The sequence below is a fragment of the Mesoplodon mirus genome (genome assembly GCF_964341445.2).
Source record: "Mesoplodon mirus genome assembly, chromosome: 3".
NCBI classification, from domain to species: domain Eukaryota; kingdom Metazoa; phylum Chordata; class Mammalia; order Artiodactyla; family Ziphiidae; genus Mesoplodon; species Mesoplodon mirus.
This window is the reverse complement of record NC_138978.1, coordinates 6,828,543-6,844,715: the sequence shown is the minus strand read 5'-3', so window position 1 is coordinate 6,844,715 and position 16,173 is coordinate 6,828,543. Positions and strand designations below refer to the sequence as shown.

The 16,173-nt window shown below is 51.7% G+C and overlaps 1 protein-coding gene across 1 annotated transcript in view; it reads left to right on the top strand.

The window, feature by feature from the left end:
- SLC2A5 (solute carrier family 2 member 5) overlaps nt 1-12,520 on the top strand; it is a gene marked incomplete at its 5' end in the record, with an annotated part of 35,295 nt that extends 22,775 nt beyond the window's left edge. Inside the window, 10 exons of the mRNA XM_082616104.1 lie at nt 1,279-1,403; nt 6,353-6,505; nt 9,480-9,605; nt 9,725-9,912; nt 10,029-10,139; nt 10,628-10,729; nt 11,017-11,092; nt 11,560-11,687; nt 11,780-12,009; nt 12,136-12,520. Coding sequence (XP_082472230.1) covers nt 1,279-1,403; nt 6,353-6,505; nt 9,480-9,605; nt 9,725-9,912; nt 10,029-10,139; nt 10,628-10,729; nt 11,017-11,092; nt 11,560-11,687; nt 11,780-11,983 — 1,213 coding nt within the window. The 3' untranslated portion in view covers nt 11,984-12,009; nt 12,136-12,520. The remainder of the gene's footprint in view (nt 1-1,278; nt 1,404-6,352; nt 6,506-9,479; nt 9,606-9,724; nt 9,913-10,028; nt 10,140-10,627; nt 10,730-11,016; nt 11,093-11,559; nt 11,688-11,779; nt 12,010-12,135) is intronic.
- Between the last annotated feature and the right edge of the window lie 3,653 nt (nt 12,521-16,173).

The window sequence follows — 16,173 nt, the reverse complement described above, 5'->3', positions numbered from 1 at the left end:
TGCAAGGGGAGAGGCCACAACAGTGAGAGGCCCACGTACTGCAAAAAAAAAAAAAAAAAAAAAAAAAAATCTATCTTTTTTGCTATTGTTTTGGATAGTTCTGTTTTATGTATGTTCTTGTTCTTTCTATAGTACCCTTTTGATTCCTTATTTTATGACACTACTCATTTAAAACATATTTTATGGCTTCTATCTAATCCTGTTGTCTGAAGCTGTGCTGTTTGTATGTGCAGCCTCTTGCAGGTGGTGGATTGTCTTGTGTGTCCTGTAATGGTGATGCTTCATCTCATGGGGTGGGGGTCCCTGGCTGGTAGACTCCTGGGGAGCCCAATGGGAGGGGCTTCTCCAGAGAAACTTTCCCTTTGCCTTTGTCTGGCTCTCCAGGGCCCAAATCCAACTCCAGTCTTGACTTAAATTGGACTGCTTTGTAAGTTTTACTAAGTTTGATTTTTTAATAGGTTTTCAGGAGATACCCTTTATCAGCTTACATAAGTTCCCTCATTTTTATAGTTTGTTAAGGTTTTTTTTGTTTTTTTGTTTGTTTTGCGGTACACGGGCCTCTCACTGTTGTGGCCTCTCCCATTGCGGAGCACAGGCCCCAGATGCGCAGGCTCAGCAGCCATGGCTCACGGGCCCAGCCACTCCACGGCATGTGGGATTTTCCCGGACCGGAGCACGAACCCATGTCCCCTGCATCGGCAGACGGACTCTCAACCACTGCGCCACCAGGGAAGCCCTGTTAAGGTTTTTTTTAAAATCATGATGGATATCAAATTTTATTGACTTGTTTTGCTACTTCAATTGATAATCCTATATTTTTCCCCAGTACAATCTTTAATATGGTGTTTTTAACCTTGAAAGATTCTTATATATGCTGTTGAATTCAATTGGCTAATATTTCATTTAGGATTTTCACATCTATGTTGATAGGTGAGATTGGCCTAAACCTTTCCTTTAATGTCCTCATCCAGTCTGGGTTTCAAGATTACACTAAAATCATGTTAGTTTATGGTTGCAGAACCCTTTACTGTATTGTAATATGCGAGCCTTTCCCTCTGTTCCCCACTACTGATGCCCTCTGCATTGGGGTCATTTATATCTGCTCCCACAGAGAATATTCCCACACCAGGCCATGCACTGGACCTGTATCCATCTTAGGTCAACAGCAAATCAAACAACACAACAGCAACTGCTGTAACTGAGTAGATGCTCAGCAAACATTTGTTAAAGGAGTGGCAAATCCTTAAACCAAACCAACTGGTATTTTGTCCTCTGCAGAAAAGGAACCTTGCTGTTCAACAACATCTTTTCCATCGTGCCTGCGATCTTAATGGGATGCAGTGAAGTTGCCAGGTCATTTGAGATGATAATTGTGGCCAGACTTTTGGTGGGAATATGTGCAGGTAAACCATTCTGTGATTCGGGATGGTCAGAGGGGGGAGAACAGGCACCTGGGGTCTGAACCAATTTGGGGTCTCTGAAGCATATAGGTTCAAGCTGTTCCTACACCTCTGCTATGGGTAGACGCTTAAGCCCCTGCGTTATAGGGATGTGTGTGGACGGCGGGCAGATCTTCACTGTGGAGTTTCCTGTGAAGAAAGCTGTTCTTTGAAAGACTGAGATACAGAATCTTAGGACGGGACTGGTCCTTCCAACCAGTCCTTAATCTCAATATTTTCTAAACTGCAGGTCGGGACTGATACTGACCAGGGTTCTTGGCCTTCCCCAATCAACAGAAATTGACTAGAGGCCAGACAAGAAATTCAGGCAAGGATTTGTTGGGGCCCCTGTGGCCGCAGGAGGGAGCAAAAACAAGTAACAGGTTCCCTTGCTCACTCCCAGAGTGGGGGGGGGGGCGAGCTCGTTCCTTAGATGGGGTGAGGGAAGAGGTGTGTCCAGGTATCAGGCCAGAGGGGTGGCTTAGGTGTTTTGCCCACCCCTTTATGCTGTTGAGTGCAGGGGGCATGCGCAGTACACTGCTTTTGCTCAAGACATCTAGTGTTTTCTCCTGGCTCTTCAGAGGTGACAGTTGGGTTTTCTTTGGTCTTTTTGTATCTTTTTGTCCATTATTTGCCCCAACTGCACATGCACACAGTTATTTTTAGTCCCTTATAGTTTCTCTGTAGCTTGTTGCTCAAGGAGATGTTTGTCCAGGTGCAAACACTACAGCAAAGTGTCCCAGATCCCAGCCTGTCTCAGGATCAGTTGGTGGGTAGTGACATCTGTTTAGCAAACAGTATTTTCTTTTTTGTTGTTTTTAACTAGGGTAGACTGTGTCACATGTAGTAAAGATAAGGATTGTCTTTTGAAACGTTGTTTCAGTTCTTCATCTTTATACATATGTGAGAACCAAGTTGGATGTAAAATGTATTTCTGTATTTTGCACCGTGAGTTGTGGTCAAAAAAGCTTGAGAAATTATCAAATGCATGAATCCCTCTCCCAGAAAAGAGTTAACGGTAGTAACCTCTCCAAAGCCATTCTGCCCAGGCTGAGTTTCCCTGGTTATAGAAAATTCCCCCATGATGGCTTCAGACTGAAGAGACGTGGTTCAGCCATGCTGTGGCCTTCCTCCAGGTTGGCTTCCTCTGTAGGCAGAAGGGCCAGGGCCATTGAGGCAAGCGAGGTGCCCACTCTTGGGGCCGTGCACTGCAGGGTGGGCCCCCAAGGGTAAGCGCCCCTGGAAATGCTGCACCCTGGGCGCTTCACTCGCCCCCCACCAGGCTGTGGCATTGTCAAGTGACTCGTTCTCCTTCCAAACACAGGGATGGGGATGAAGAAGGGATAATTTGGCCGGATGTCAGCAAACCCCTTCCCTGGAGTTTACTGACAGCAGAGGAGACAGCAAGGAGCCTGGTATTGGGGAAAGTGGCGAGGGATTGCAGGGCTGGGGAGATGAAGAGGAAAACAAGATTCCCGAAGACAGAAGAGGTCACCTCAAGGAGGGACTGATGGGCCCCCTGGCAAACTTCATTCATTCTAGCTTTCCCTGAGAGCACCTGGACATTTATCTACCGTCTGGCCAGGAGTCCCGAGGTGCCTGGCCCTGCTCCTGCAGTTTTTCCCTGCAGCCAGGCTCAGCTTTATGAAAAATGGACGATTCCTGGAAGTTGTCTGCAGTGGGCAGGTGCTGTCATGTTTCTACTGACAGCCAACAATTCAGAGTTGGTTCCAAGAAAGAAATGTTAGGCTCCAATAGAAAAATCACAGTTTAACATCCCAACCTTTGTTTTTTTTTTTTTTTTTTTTGGCCATGCCACACAGCTTTCCGGATCTTAATTCCCCAACCAGGGATTGAACCCAGGCCCTCAGCAGTGAAAGCACGGAGTCCTAACCACTGGACCGCCAGGGAATTCCCAACCTACCTTTGCTTTTAAATAAGCATGACTTCTGGTCAACAGTTCTCAAACTTTTTGGCCTCAGGACCCCTTTACACTCTTAAAATTGTTGAGGGTTCTAAGGAGCTCGTATGCGTTATACTGATCAATATTTACCATGTTAGAAATTGCAACCAAGAAATGTATTAATTCATTTTAAGATAGCAATAATAAGCCCATTACATGTCTTTATGAAAATAATTCTATTTTCTAAAACAAAAAAATTTAGTGGTATTGCTTTACATTTTTGCAAATCTCTTGAATGTCTGGCTTAACAGAAGACAGCCAGACTCTCAAACCTGCTTGGTTGATGTGTGATGTTGGTGTGATGTCAGAGGGCATGTGATCTCTGGAAAACTGGTCGGGGAACGAGAATGAAAAGGACAAGTAACATCTCAGGACGGTTCTGAAAACAGTTTTGATCTCACAGACCCCCTGAAAGGTATCAGGAATCCCCTGTGTCTTCAGGTCATACTTGAAGAACTCCAGCAGAAGCCTAATCTATTTCCTGCTCATTCCTTCACATATTTCCTGAAAAGTCAGGAAAGGGTGTCATCAAGCCCCGTGGTACTTAGACACCCTAAAAACGAAGTAAACGGCCACTCTGACCAAGGGGGTTCAGGGTCAATGCAGCTTGGACCCCCAGATGCTCAGTTTGCTGGTTTGCTGTTAGTCAACATCTTTGATAAGAACACTTCAGACTTTCACTAATGGAATTTAAACTTTAAAAGCTGCTTCTCCGGGCTTCCCTGGTGGCGCAGTGGTTGAGAGTCCGCCTGCTGATGCAGGGGACGCAGGTTCGTGCCCGGGTCTGGGAGGATCCCACATGCCGCGGAGCGGCTGGGCCCATGAGCCATGGCCGCTGAGCCTGCGTGTCCGGAACTTGTGCTCCGCAGCGGGAGAGGCCATGGCAGTGAGAGGCCCGTGTACCGCAAAAAAAAAAAAAAAAAAAAAAGCTGCTTCTCTGATTTTGGTGTCAGAACAGGCTGGCCGGGGGTTGCCCCGTGGAGTTGTTTTTAAGACAGAATGAGACTGTTCACCAACATGAAGGGAATCCCATCTCTTCACAAACCTCCTGGTGTTTGTCTCTCCAGTGTTGCTCTTACCTAAGTTCAGAAGCACTTGGCCTTGAGAAGCGGCCCCCAGGGCCTGAATGGTGACCAGGCAACACGAGGGCCTCGCTTTCTCCATAGCCCTTTGGGCACTGGGCCTGCAGGGTCCCCCCCATCCACCACACAAGACACCTAAGAGCTGCTCTAAATACTGTCCCTCTTTGTCTGAAAATCAGAAAGAATTGGTATTAATTAATGAACTGTGATGCCCCTTTTAAAATATTAAGCAGAATCCCACTACTGGGCATATACCCTGAGAAAACCATAATTCAAAAAGAGCCATGTACCGCAATGTTCACTGCAGCTCTATTTGCAATAGCCAGGACATGGAAGCAGCCTAAGTGTCCATTGACAGATGAATCGATAAAGAAGATGTGGCACATATATTCAATGGAATATTACTCAGCCATAGAAAGAAACAAAATTGAGTTATTTGTAGTGAGGTGGATGGACCTAGAGTCTGTCATACAGAGTGAAGTAAGTCAGAAAGAGAAAAACAAATACCGTATGCTAACACATATATATGGAATCTAAAAAAAAAAGAAAAAAAAAGGTTCTGAAGAACCTAGGGGCAGGACAGGAATAAAGATGCAGACGTAGAGAATGGACTTGAGGACACGGGGAGGGGGAAGGGTAAGCTGGGACGAAGTGAGAGAGTGGCATGGACATATATACACTACCAAATGTAAAATAGCTAGTGGGAAGCAGTCACATAGCACAGGGAGATCAGCTTGGTGCTTTTCAACCACCTAGAGGGGTGGGATAGGGAGGGTGGGAGGGAGATGCAAGAGGGAGGAGATATAGGGATATATGTATATGTATAGCTGATTCACTTTGTTTACAGCAGAAACTAACACAACATTGTAAAGCAATCATACTCCAATAAAGATGTCAAAAAAAAAAGCCAAAAAATAATAATAATAAAATACTAAGCAGGGATGTCCTTGGGCAGAATTTCAGAGCTTGAAAACTTGGCCATCAGTTTCCTCTTATCTCAGTGCTATAAAATACCCTCCCATCACCAGCAGCTCCAGCCTCCCCTCACCCCACACTGTCTCCCTTGGTCTGCCCTTGGCCACAGCCTCCCTCTCAGACCCCACGTCTTTCTGAGCATCAGCTTGCCTCTGGCTCCATGTGCGATACTTGGACCAGTAACAACCCATCTGACCTTCCTCCCAGACCCCCAACCTCTCACTGGACTCTTAGGAGAACTAAATGGGATAATATCTGTGAAAATACTTTAGAGCCTATAAAATTAAGTTTCACCTATTCATAAGGGGGTCAGATGTCAGTAAAACGGGAAAACCAACAAGTTCAAATATTGAGGATTCAGAAGTAGTTCAGTCATTACACAAATCCCAGAATGCAGTTAGTCTACAATATATATTTAATTTTTCAAAGCTTACTGACAAATAAAGCTTGTGCTTCAATGTCTATGCATCAGCTTATTATGTAATATACAGTCTCAGAAGGTAAAGCTGGTGGGCAGGGGTCCTTGGACTTTTATTAACAGGTTTCCCCCACAAGGAGCAAGAGAGGAGAGAGAGTCTAACCACACCTGGGCTTTTCCTCCCCGAGACCAAGCCAATCAGGAGGGAAGACCTGAGGTCCGGTGGCCTGTGTCCCCACGTGACACCAGTCTGGAAGCAAACGTACTGTCCATAACTTCTTTGGTCAGACTATTTTCTCTTAAAGTTAAAAGGCCTAAGAATTGCAAGAGGGGTTGTTTGCTTACTCCTGCAGTTTTGAGACAGTTTCAGCCCAATGAATGCGATTGCTGAGGAAGAATAAATGTGTTTGAAGACAGCTCATCCCTGCCAGATTAATGTTTCCTGATGGTGTCTTTATTTCACCCTCTCTCCCAGGTCTGTCTTCCAATGTCGTCCCTATGTACTTAGGGGAGCTGGCCCCTAAGAACCTGAGGGGGGCCCTGGGCGTGGTGCCCCAGCTCTTCATCACCGTCGGCATCCTTGCGGCCCAGATCTTGGGTCTTCGGAGTCTCCTCGCAAACGAAGAAGGTGAGCTCAGGACACCTCAGACCCCCAGCCCGTTCCTATGAGCTGGTCTTTTCTCTCTAAACGACGGGGCCCCCGCATAGCCCTGACCCCACAGTGCTGAGCTGGAGGTTGCCCAGAGCGGGCCTGAACAAGTTGGTGGGGACAGACAGACTGACGTTCTCTAGTCCCTCTTGGGACACGGATGAGGGAGTTGTGAGGGCGCAGGAGGTGCTGCTATCTTTCTCTTGGTTGCTTGGTGGCTGTCACACAGGCACCCGGGGCATGGTAATGATGGCCACCAGGGTGCCAGGCTCTGTGCTTAAGGCCTCCGGCACCATTGCCCTGGAGCCTCCCAGCAATGCAGCTGCCCAGGGGCCCGTGATCATCCCATCACAGACCAGGAAAGAGGGTCACAAGACCCAGCCTCCGTGGGTGAGGTGGTGAGTCTCAGGGCCAGTATCCACACCAGACCCAGACTTCGGAGCCGCACCCCCCCACACCCCAGAGCCAGGGGCCTGGCACATAGTAGGTGCACAGCAACTCATAACTGTCAGTGTTCTTGCATGACCTCCCTTTTTTTTGTCTTGGGTCTCGAACCTCTGAAAGGGAAATCACCGCTAACAAAGCACCAGTCAAAACGTATGGGCCAGACACGAAGTCTTTTATATAATCCATTTAATCCTCCAAACAACCTATGAAGCATGTACTGTTACTATAGCCATTTTACAGGTGCAGAACCTGAGGCATAGAGAAGTTGGATCACATGTCCAATGTCTCCTTAGGACACAAATGCAGGCAGTGCAGGCCTGAGTCCGAGCTTAACTACCATCTGTCCCACCTTTCAATCGCCCTTGTAAAGATCTGGGACCAGGAGTGGAGGAGCTAGGTGCCTATCCCCCGCTGATGGCACGTAACCAACCAGCTGCACCCAGAAACAGCCACGGATCCCTGGCACCTGCGAGGTGCTCTGTGGTGTGTGGGAGGGAGCCCTGGTTCCACCCAGGGAGGGGGTCTCAGAGACAGCCTGGGCTTGGGGGGGTGGGTAGGACCAGCATTCCAGATGTGGGCATAGGGGATGGAAGCATAAAGTTCCTTGTGCATGCAGGGAGCTGCAGGTGTTGTGGTGGACTCTCACTTTGTCCCTCCATCCTTTATGGTGACTATTCAGCCATCGGTACCCTCCTCTAGACAAGAGTGTGGAGGGCAGGGCTTGGCCTTCCTCATCTTTGAATCTCCAGCAAAATTCATGGCACATACTAGGTGCTCAGTGAAGAAGGAAGGAAGGAAGGCCAGAGAGAAGAGTGTCAGAGTCCTTGGAAGTGAGTGGGCAGTCACAGCATAAAGGCTGCACAGAAGTCATGGGGGTCAAGATCGGAACAGGGTGTCTGGAATTGGCAGTTAGGGGTCACTGAGCTCTCATGGGAAAAGTTTCAGTGTAGGGGGTGGGGTGGGGGCCAGAGGGCAGATGGCAATGGCACGTGCAGATGGCACGTCCATACTCGCTGTAGTCTGTGCAAGGGTGCTAGAAGCGGGACCCGGATCAGCTAGGCCCTGGCTTCAGAGCCAAGAGGTGGGAGAAGGTTGGGAGGATGGGGATTCAAGGTTCAATGTGTCTGAGTTCGAATCTCAGCTTTGCTCCTAAATGACTGATCTCGGGCAAGGGAGCTACATGCCCTCCATGCCTCAGTGTTTGCACGTGTAACATGGGGTTGATGCTGGTACCTGCCTCCTGACATGGCTATGATGGGGAAGTGGGCTACATGTGAAAAGCCATGAGACTCTAGTGCCTGGCACACAGATGTCTGCAGTTATCACCTCCTGCATAGGAGAAAAGGGGGTGAGTCGGGCATTCACAGCTCCTAGAAGGAGCCTGAACCACTCATTCACTTATTCAACCATTTTTATTGAGTGATGTAACATATATAAGGGTCCAGAAGTAGAGCCACGCCGGCCCCCTGCGCGCCCCTCAATCACGGCCTTCCCGCCCCCAAAGGGAGCCACTGTGCCAACATTTATGATCATCGCATCCTTGCTCTTCCCTAGAAGAGTTTCACCACTTTTCTAGAAGATAGAGTGAATTTTCCCTGTTTCCGGACTTAATACAATGGAACCACATTGTGTGGAATTACACTGCAGCCAACATCACATTGGTGGGATTGGCTCCTGTCCTGACTTGCTTCATTTTCACCACAGTATAAAACTCCATCTTATTGGGGCCTCCCTGGTGGTGCAGTGGTTGAGAGTCTGCCTACCGATGCAGGGACACGGGTTCGTGCCCCGGTCTGGGAAGATCCCACATGCCGCGGAGCGGCTGGGCCCGTGAGCCATGGCCGCTGAGCCTGTGCATCCGGAGCCTGTGCTCCGCAACGGGAGAGGCCATAACAGTGAGAGGCCCGCGTACGGCAAAAAAAAAAAAAAAAAAAAATTCCATCTTATGAATGAACCATGATTTATGCATCCGTTCTACCGTGTGGACATTCGCCTTGTTTCTGGGTTTTGTTTCTACAATCAGTGCTGCTCTGTCCTCGTCCTTCCGGTGTCCCGGGGGCCCAGCATGCGTTCCCGAGCGGGACTGCTGGGTTAGAGCATGTGGGTGTCCAGCAGCACTAGCTCCTGCCAGACTGTCCCCTAAAGATGCCACGTGTCCACACAGCGCTGTGGACACGTCCCATCTGCCCACATTCTCGTCAGTGCTTGGTGTTGTCAGAATTTTTCACTTTGGTCATCTGACAGGTGGATAGTGGCTCTTCATCAGCATCCATTCTCTAAGTAGTTAGAGTGTCCGCTCTTGGTAAGGCACCATCCTAGGCGCTGCGGACAGAAGAGTGAGAAAGATAAAGGCCCCGCCCCCACCCCCGGCCCCCAGCCTGTGTTCCGGCTCCAAAGAAAACCAGCCAGGATAGTGGGCCAGAGCGGCTCCGTGGGGCTGGAGGCGGAGAGCAGCAGGAGAGGAGGCTGGGGCGCCGGCTCTCACGGAAGGCTGGTTTCCTTGCAGGCTGGCCCGTCCTCCTCGGGGTGACCGGGATCCCCGCGGCTCTGCAGCTGCTCCTGTTGCCCTTCTTCCCGGAGAGCCCCAGGTACCTGCTCGTTCAGAGGAAGGATGAAGCGGCTGCCAAAAGCGGTAAGGCTTTCCCAGGAGACCAGGAGCAACGACGCAGGTTGCGGCATCTTCGCGGGGGGGGGGGGCGGCGGTGGGTTGCGTGATTCCTCCCCCAGCGCCCCCTCTGCTCCCTCCCCCAGCGCTGAGGGTGCTGCGCGGCTGGGACGACGTGGACGCCGAGATACAGGAGATCCGGGAGGAGGACAAGGCCGAGAAGGCTGCGGGCTTCATCTCCGTGCTGAAGCTGCTCAGAATGAGGTCCCTGCGGTGGCAGGTCATCTCCATCGTCGTCCTCATGGGCGGCCAGCAGCTGTCGGGAGTGAACGCGGTACCAGGGCAGCCGGGGCCGGGGCAGCGGGAAGGCACGGGGGCGGGGGCGGGGGCGGGGAGGGATTCGCCGAGGGGGCCCGGCCGGCCTCACCAGCCTCGGGGGTGGCCTTCCAGATCTACTACTACGCAGACCAGATCTACCTGAGCGCTGGGGTGAGAGCACAGGATGTCCAGTATGTGACGGCGGGCACAGGCGCGGTCAACGTGCTGATGACCGTCTGCGCCGTGAGTGCCCCCGGGAGCCGAGTCCCTGCCTGCCACCAAAGATGGAGGGCACCTTGAGAGTGGGGAGTCTTGGCCCAGGAAGGAGCCCGGATCTCGGTGGCGACGTGCCCCTAGATCCCCTCCTCTCTAGCCTCTGGGCTGTCCTCAGATGACAGCCTGTCTCTTGGGGGCGGGGGGGGGCGGCAGCCTGGGGCCTCAAAGATGGAGACCCGTCCCCACCGTCCACTCCGGAAGCTGCCGCCATGAGAGGTGGCTCTTCTCCAACGTCTCACACTGGGGACCACTACCTGTGCCAGGGCCACCACGTGGCAAAAGGGGCCCCTGGACTGCACAGTGAGGAGGCCCGCTGGCCATTCAAGGACACACACACACACACACACACACACACACACACGGGCAGGTGGGCGCACAGGGGCAGTGGGCCTGCTGGGCAGGGGGGCAGCCAGGGCCTGCTGAGCCTCCCACTTTTCCTCACCCTTTCCCTCCAGGTTTTCGTGGTGGAGCTCCTGGGGAGGAGAGTCCTGCTCCTCCTGGGCTTCTCCATCTGCTTCACCGCCTGCTGCGTGCTGACGGCCGCCCTGGCTCTGCAGGTGAGGAAGGTGGGGCCGGGGGTGCCTTGAGCCCTCGTGCGCATGCGCGAGTCCGCTGCCTGGGGATCACGTGCAGCCCCGATCCCCACCCCAGCAGCGCATTACCCACTTCCAGCCGGTATTCCAGGGGCATCCAGGTGGCGCTGCTTGTGGAAGGAGGTGCCAGGCGCCCGCCTTCCCAACCCAGGCAGAGCTACTGGCCCTCTGGCACCCGAGAGTCCTGACGCTCCCGTCCCTGGTTGTCTCCGCTTTGCCACGTGTGATCCAACTCTGTTTTCTCCCCACAGGACACAATATCCTGGATGCCCTACGTCAGCATCGCCTGCGTCATCTCCTATGTCACAGGACATGCCCTTGGGCCCAGTATGTACCCCAGAGCTGGTTCTGTGGTTTCACTGCCCCCTCCTATACCACCAGCCCTAGAAACTTCTGGCCTGAGCTCCTTAGAGAGGCTCCAGGAAGGGGCGAATTCGGCCCAAATGGCTTCTCTGCCTGTGTTCTTGTGGCAGAGGGGTTTGGGCGGAGCACGACTAGAGCGAGGACAGTAAAGCAGCCTGTGTAGGCTGGACCGTGGTGCCCATGTGGTTGGCACAGAGAGTCTTACAGGTGGTCATGGGCCCCCTTTAGGGACATCACAGGAGGTCGCCTGTTGTGCCCGACTCTTGCTAGGTGCCTTCTCACACTGCTTCTCCACGAGACCAGGAGTCCTGGAGACACACTGCTCCGCCTTGGGCCGGATGCCTCTGGAACCTTCCACGGGCAGGGGCTCCAGGACCCTTTGTGGGCTTGCTCGGCCGGCAGGGAAGACAGCTCTTCCTCTTCTTCCCCAGGTCCTATCCCCGCACTGCTCATCACCGAGATCTTCCTGCAGTCCTCCCGGCCGGCCGCCTACATGGTGGGGGGCAGCGTCCACTGGCTCTCCAACTTCACTGTGGGCTTGATCTTCCCATTCATTCAAGTAAGTGCGACCCAGGGGCCCCAGAGGCACAAAATACTCAAGTAGTAAATCGAGAACATTTTCAAGCACGTGAACCCTCTCCCCTCCCACAGGTGGGCCTCGGAGCTTACAGCTTTATCATTTTTGCTGTGATATGTCTTCTCACCACCACCTACATCTTCCTGGTTGTCCCCGAGACCAAGTCCAAGACCTTCATAGAAATCAATCAGATCTTCACCAAGATGAACAAAGTGTCAGAGGTGCACCTGGAAAAGGAGGAGCTAAAGGACTTTCCGCCCTCTACTGCGGGGCAGTAACTCGAGAGGAGGAGCCTGGTAATCAGGTCTGCGTGGAGCTTCCCTCCTGGGCTATGAATCCACTAGGACAAGTCCGGTGTGGAAGGCAGGCCCTGATGGGACTGTCGTAAGGGCTTCTGTGCAGTTCTTAAAGCCAGGCTGTCTCTTTCCAGGTTGACCCATCACCAACCCCAAGGCATGCCGGGCAGCTGTCCCTCAACCATGCTGGGTCAGCCATTGTGTGGCTCCCGGCAACACCGGCTCTTATGATGAAAACCATTACCGTGGTGTCGAGATGGAAGGAATCAAATGTGGCCAAAAAAACGAATTCTTCTCCAATCCCGTAGTCTTCCGGGGGCCACGGGCACATGTTCAGGGTGGAATCCGTCCTCTTGTGAGATCCACCTCCAGAAACACGAGTTTTGAAAAGTATGATGTCACAAGTAACGATGTCTAGGAATCTGGGAAGCAGGTCCCTATGGAGACTTTAACCAAGTCAGAGATTATTGTTCCCAAATTATATTATTAGAGGACAGTAGAATTGCCTCTGTATACTCAATAAAACACATATGATCACTTTTCACCAAGATGTGCTGCTTTTCTGTGAGCCGGTGGAGGGCGGGGCACATTCCCTGCTCCTTCAAGCAGCTTGGTTGCACTGGAGTGTCAGCCCCTTAAGGGCAGGGGTTTGGCCAGTTTTGTTAGTCCCGGAATCCCCACTGCCTAAAAGAACCTGTCATGGAGGAGGCCGCTCAGATGATATTTGCTGAAAGAAGGGGAGGAGTGAGAGATGAGGTGGTCGCAAAGTTGTGATTTTTAAGATTTAAGGTTGGGGAAGCCTCTGCATGTGTTCAGGTGCATAGCAAACACTGAGGGGCCCTGAAGGTGGACAGGAAAGGGTGTCGGGAGAAGGAGGCGGGGCCCCCTACACACACACAGCAGAGCTAGAGGCTTTCGTAGAGGTGTGTGTGTGTGTGTGTGTGTGTGTGTGAAGAGGGTGTGTACAAAAAGGTGGAGAAAACTGAGGCGTAGGAAAGGAAGTGGAGGGACCACCTGCTGAAAGGCTTCTGACAGGATGTAAAATCTTCTCCTGGGAGTTAGGGAGGCAGAGACCAGGGGCGGGGTGGGACAGTGGTGGGGTTGGGAGCGGCTTTCGTGGGGGTGGAATGGGGATTCCCCAGGTGGTGAATTCCATGACTTACAAATGTAGTGAAGGCCCAGACAAATTAAAGAGCACAATCCTGTGGTTGAACCATCCTTACCTTCTGCCACAGGGACCTACGGTGTGAGGGGGCTCAGAAAACAACCATAGATGGCAGCGTGCAGTGCTGAGAAACAGTAAGGCCAGAATGTCAGAATTAAGGGACTGTGGCATTATTAATTCAGCTCATGTTGCGGGCAGCACCCCTAACCCAGGGGAGGCTCTGGAGTTCATGATTCTGTGGGTCTATCCTCTGGGGCCAGCCATGGTTCTGCTACTTAGTAATTGGGTGACATGGGCAACTTATCTGGTTTTTCTGTACCTCAGTTTCCTTTTTGGTTGAGCTCATAGTAAATGCCTCACATGGTTGGTTATGAGAATTAAATTCTATGCTTGTAGCTTTTAGATCAGTGCCTGGTGTGTATTAAGCACTTAGTTATTTTTAAGTGCTTGGGAGTGAATGTTGATCTTGTAGACAAAAACACACAGGTAAGATACAGTGAGAGACCCCACTATACATGAATACTGGTATTAAACAAGTAAGTGGATGGCAGATGCTGGGAACCATCTCACTGTTGCAGTGAGAAATTACAGATAAGCCAAGAGAGAGAGTCTAGAATAATCCATGTGGTAATAGACTACAGTTGGAGATATTGTTCAGCTGAATATAGACACAGGTGGCTACACATAGAAATATTTATAGATATGTGGATTTACATGGGTTGGTAAAATACAACAGGAGGAGAAAGAGATGGGCCTGGTGCTATGGTTGCCCAGAAGGAAGATGGGGAATTAGGAAACACAAAAAGGATTTCTCCAGGAGAAAATGCAGTAGGAAAGAGAAGAATGGTCATTCCAGGCGAGGAACAGCACAGAGAGATGAGAGGGTTTGGGGGGAACGCCAGGTAGCTTGGTGTGAACGTGAAGCCAGAAAGCCCAAACTAGATCCTGTCTGTGGGTCCCTGTGAGCCACACTGAGCCTGAACCTTGGCCTCAAGATAAAGGTGGCGGGACTTCCCTGGTGGCACAGTGGTTGAGAGTCCGCCTGCCGATGCAGGGGACACGGGTTCGTGCCCCGGTCCGGGAAGATCCCACATGCCGTGGAGCGGCTGGGCCCATGAGCCATGGCCTCTGAGCCTGCGTGTCTGGAGCCTGTGCTCTGCAACGGGAGAGGCCACAGCAGTGAGAGGACGGCGTACCGCAAAAAAAAAAAAAAAAAAAAGAATCCGCCTGCCAATGCAGGGGACACAGGTTCGATCCCAGGTCCGGGAAGATCCTACATGGTGGAGCAACTAAGCCCGTGCGCCACAACTACTGAGCCCATGTGCCACAACTACTGAACCCCACCCGCCTAGAGCCCATGCTCCGTATCAAGAGAAGCCACCACAATGAGAAGCCCATGCACAATAACGAAGAGTATTCCCTGCTCGCTCACCGCAACTAGAGAAAGCCCGTGCGCAGCCACGAAGACCCAACACAGCCCAAAAAAAAACAAGAGAAACCTGGAGGTCCGTGACCATTGAGTTTCAGAGACTGCGGTCGCAGTACCAAGACCAAGCAGGACGTGGGGAGGGAGACCGATTGGGGAGCAAGAACGAGGGCCCTGCAAAGCCAGCAGTGGTGAGGCCGAGAAGTGAGGGGGAAGTCAGAGAGCCTGGTGGGATTTAGGGGCACTCAGCCACTGTAGGTGAGGCATCTGGCATACGTGCCAGGTTTCTAACAGGGGCCAACGGCGAATGGTTTGGGGAGCTGCGTGGCAGGTTTTGGGAGAAGACTAACAGTTCTGGACCTGGTGAGATGGGGGAGCTCACAGAACACACGGCAGACATCTAGAAGGAAGTTGACCGTATGGCTCTGAAGCCAGAAGAGCAAGGATGTAGATTTGGGGGAAACACACGGACTTATCAAGCATCTACTGTGTTCCAGGCACTGGGGCTGCAACAGTGAAGAAAACCATGTCACTGAACGAGAGGTGAGATAAAGAAAGATCAGGTAGCAGGAGGGTGACAGGTGGAGAACGGCTGTTTTCCAGGGAGAGGGAGGAAGGCATCCCTGAGGGAGGGAGGGGGCAGCCACGAGAGAATCTGCACAAGCACCGGCCTGGTGCAAACGTCCTGAAGTGAGGGAGGGCTGGCCGCAGCTCGGGAGTGACGCGAGGTGGGTGGAACGGCTGGAGCAGAAAGGGAAAGGAAGGAGGTAGCTGGCAGAGACTCAGCCGGCCACTGGGAGGACTGGGGATTTTATTCTGAACGTGAGGGCAAGTCACTGGCTGACGTGAGTCAGACAATTCTGATCTGATTTGCAATTTAAAGAGTCCCTCCATTAGAAAATGTCAGGAGATGGGAGGTCCGTGGATGCTGATCAAGGTCAGTCAAGGTCAGGGCAGTTAGCAAGTGAGAGAGATGGCGGTGAGGGGCTACAGACCCTGTTTGTTCGCTGCTGTGTGTCCACAGTGCCAAGAGCACGCAGCAGGGCTCACTGGGTGTTGTTTTGAATCGATGAGTCTTGGCCGGGAGGATTTTAAGAGCGAGAGCAGAGCAGCGTGAGGCTGAGCTGACGTAGGGAGAGCATAACTGGAGGAGTTACCAGCCCCAAGGCAACACTTTCATAACCCGACAAGGCAGGTAGCTTTCACCAGTGGTTTCCACACTTCTGGATTTCACAGACCAAAACTGGGTGAACTAGCGTTGGGCTGCCTACTTTTTATCTTGTAAGTAAAAACCTAAAATAGGGACTTCCCTGGTGGTCCAGTGGTTAGGACTCCGTGCTTTCATTACTGAGGGCGTGGGTTCAATCCCTGGTCAGGGAACTAAAATCCCACACTGTGTGGTGTGGCCAAAACAAAACAAAACAAAACCTAAAATAATAATAATAACTCTCAACTACTATCATAATGAGAAGTAGGTTACTTAAAAGAAAGGGCGGGCTTCCCTGGTGGTGCAGTGGTTGAGAGTCCACCTGCCAATGCAGGGGACGCGGGTTCGTGTCCCGGTCCGGGGGGATCCCACAT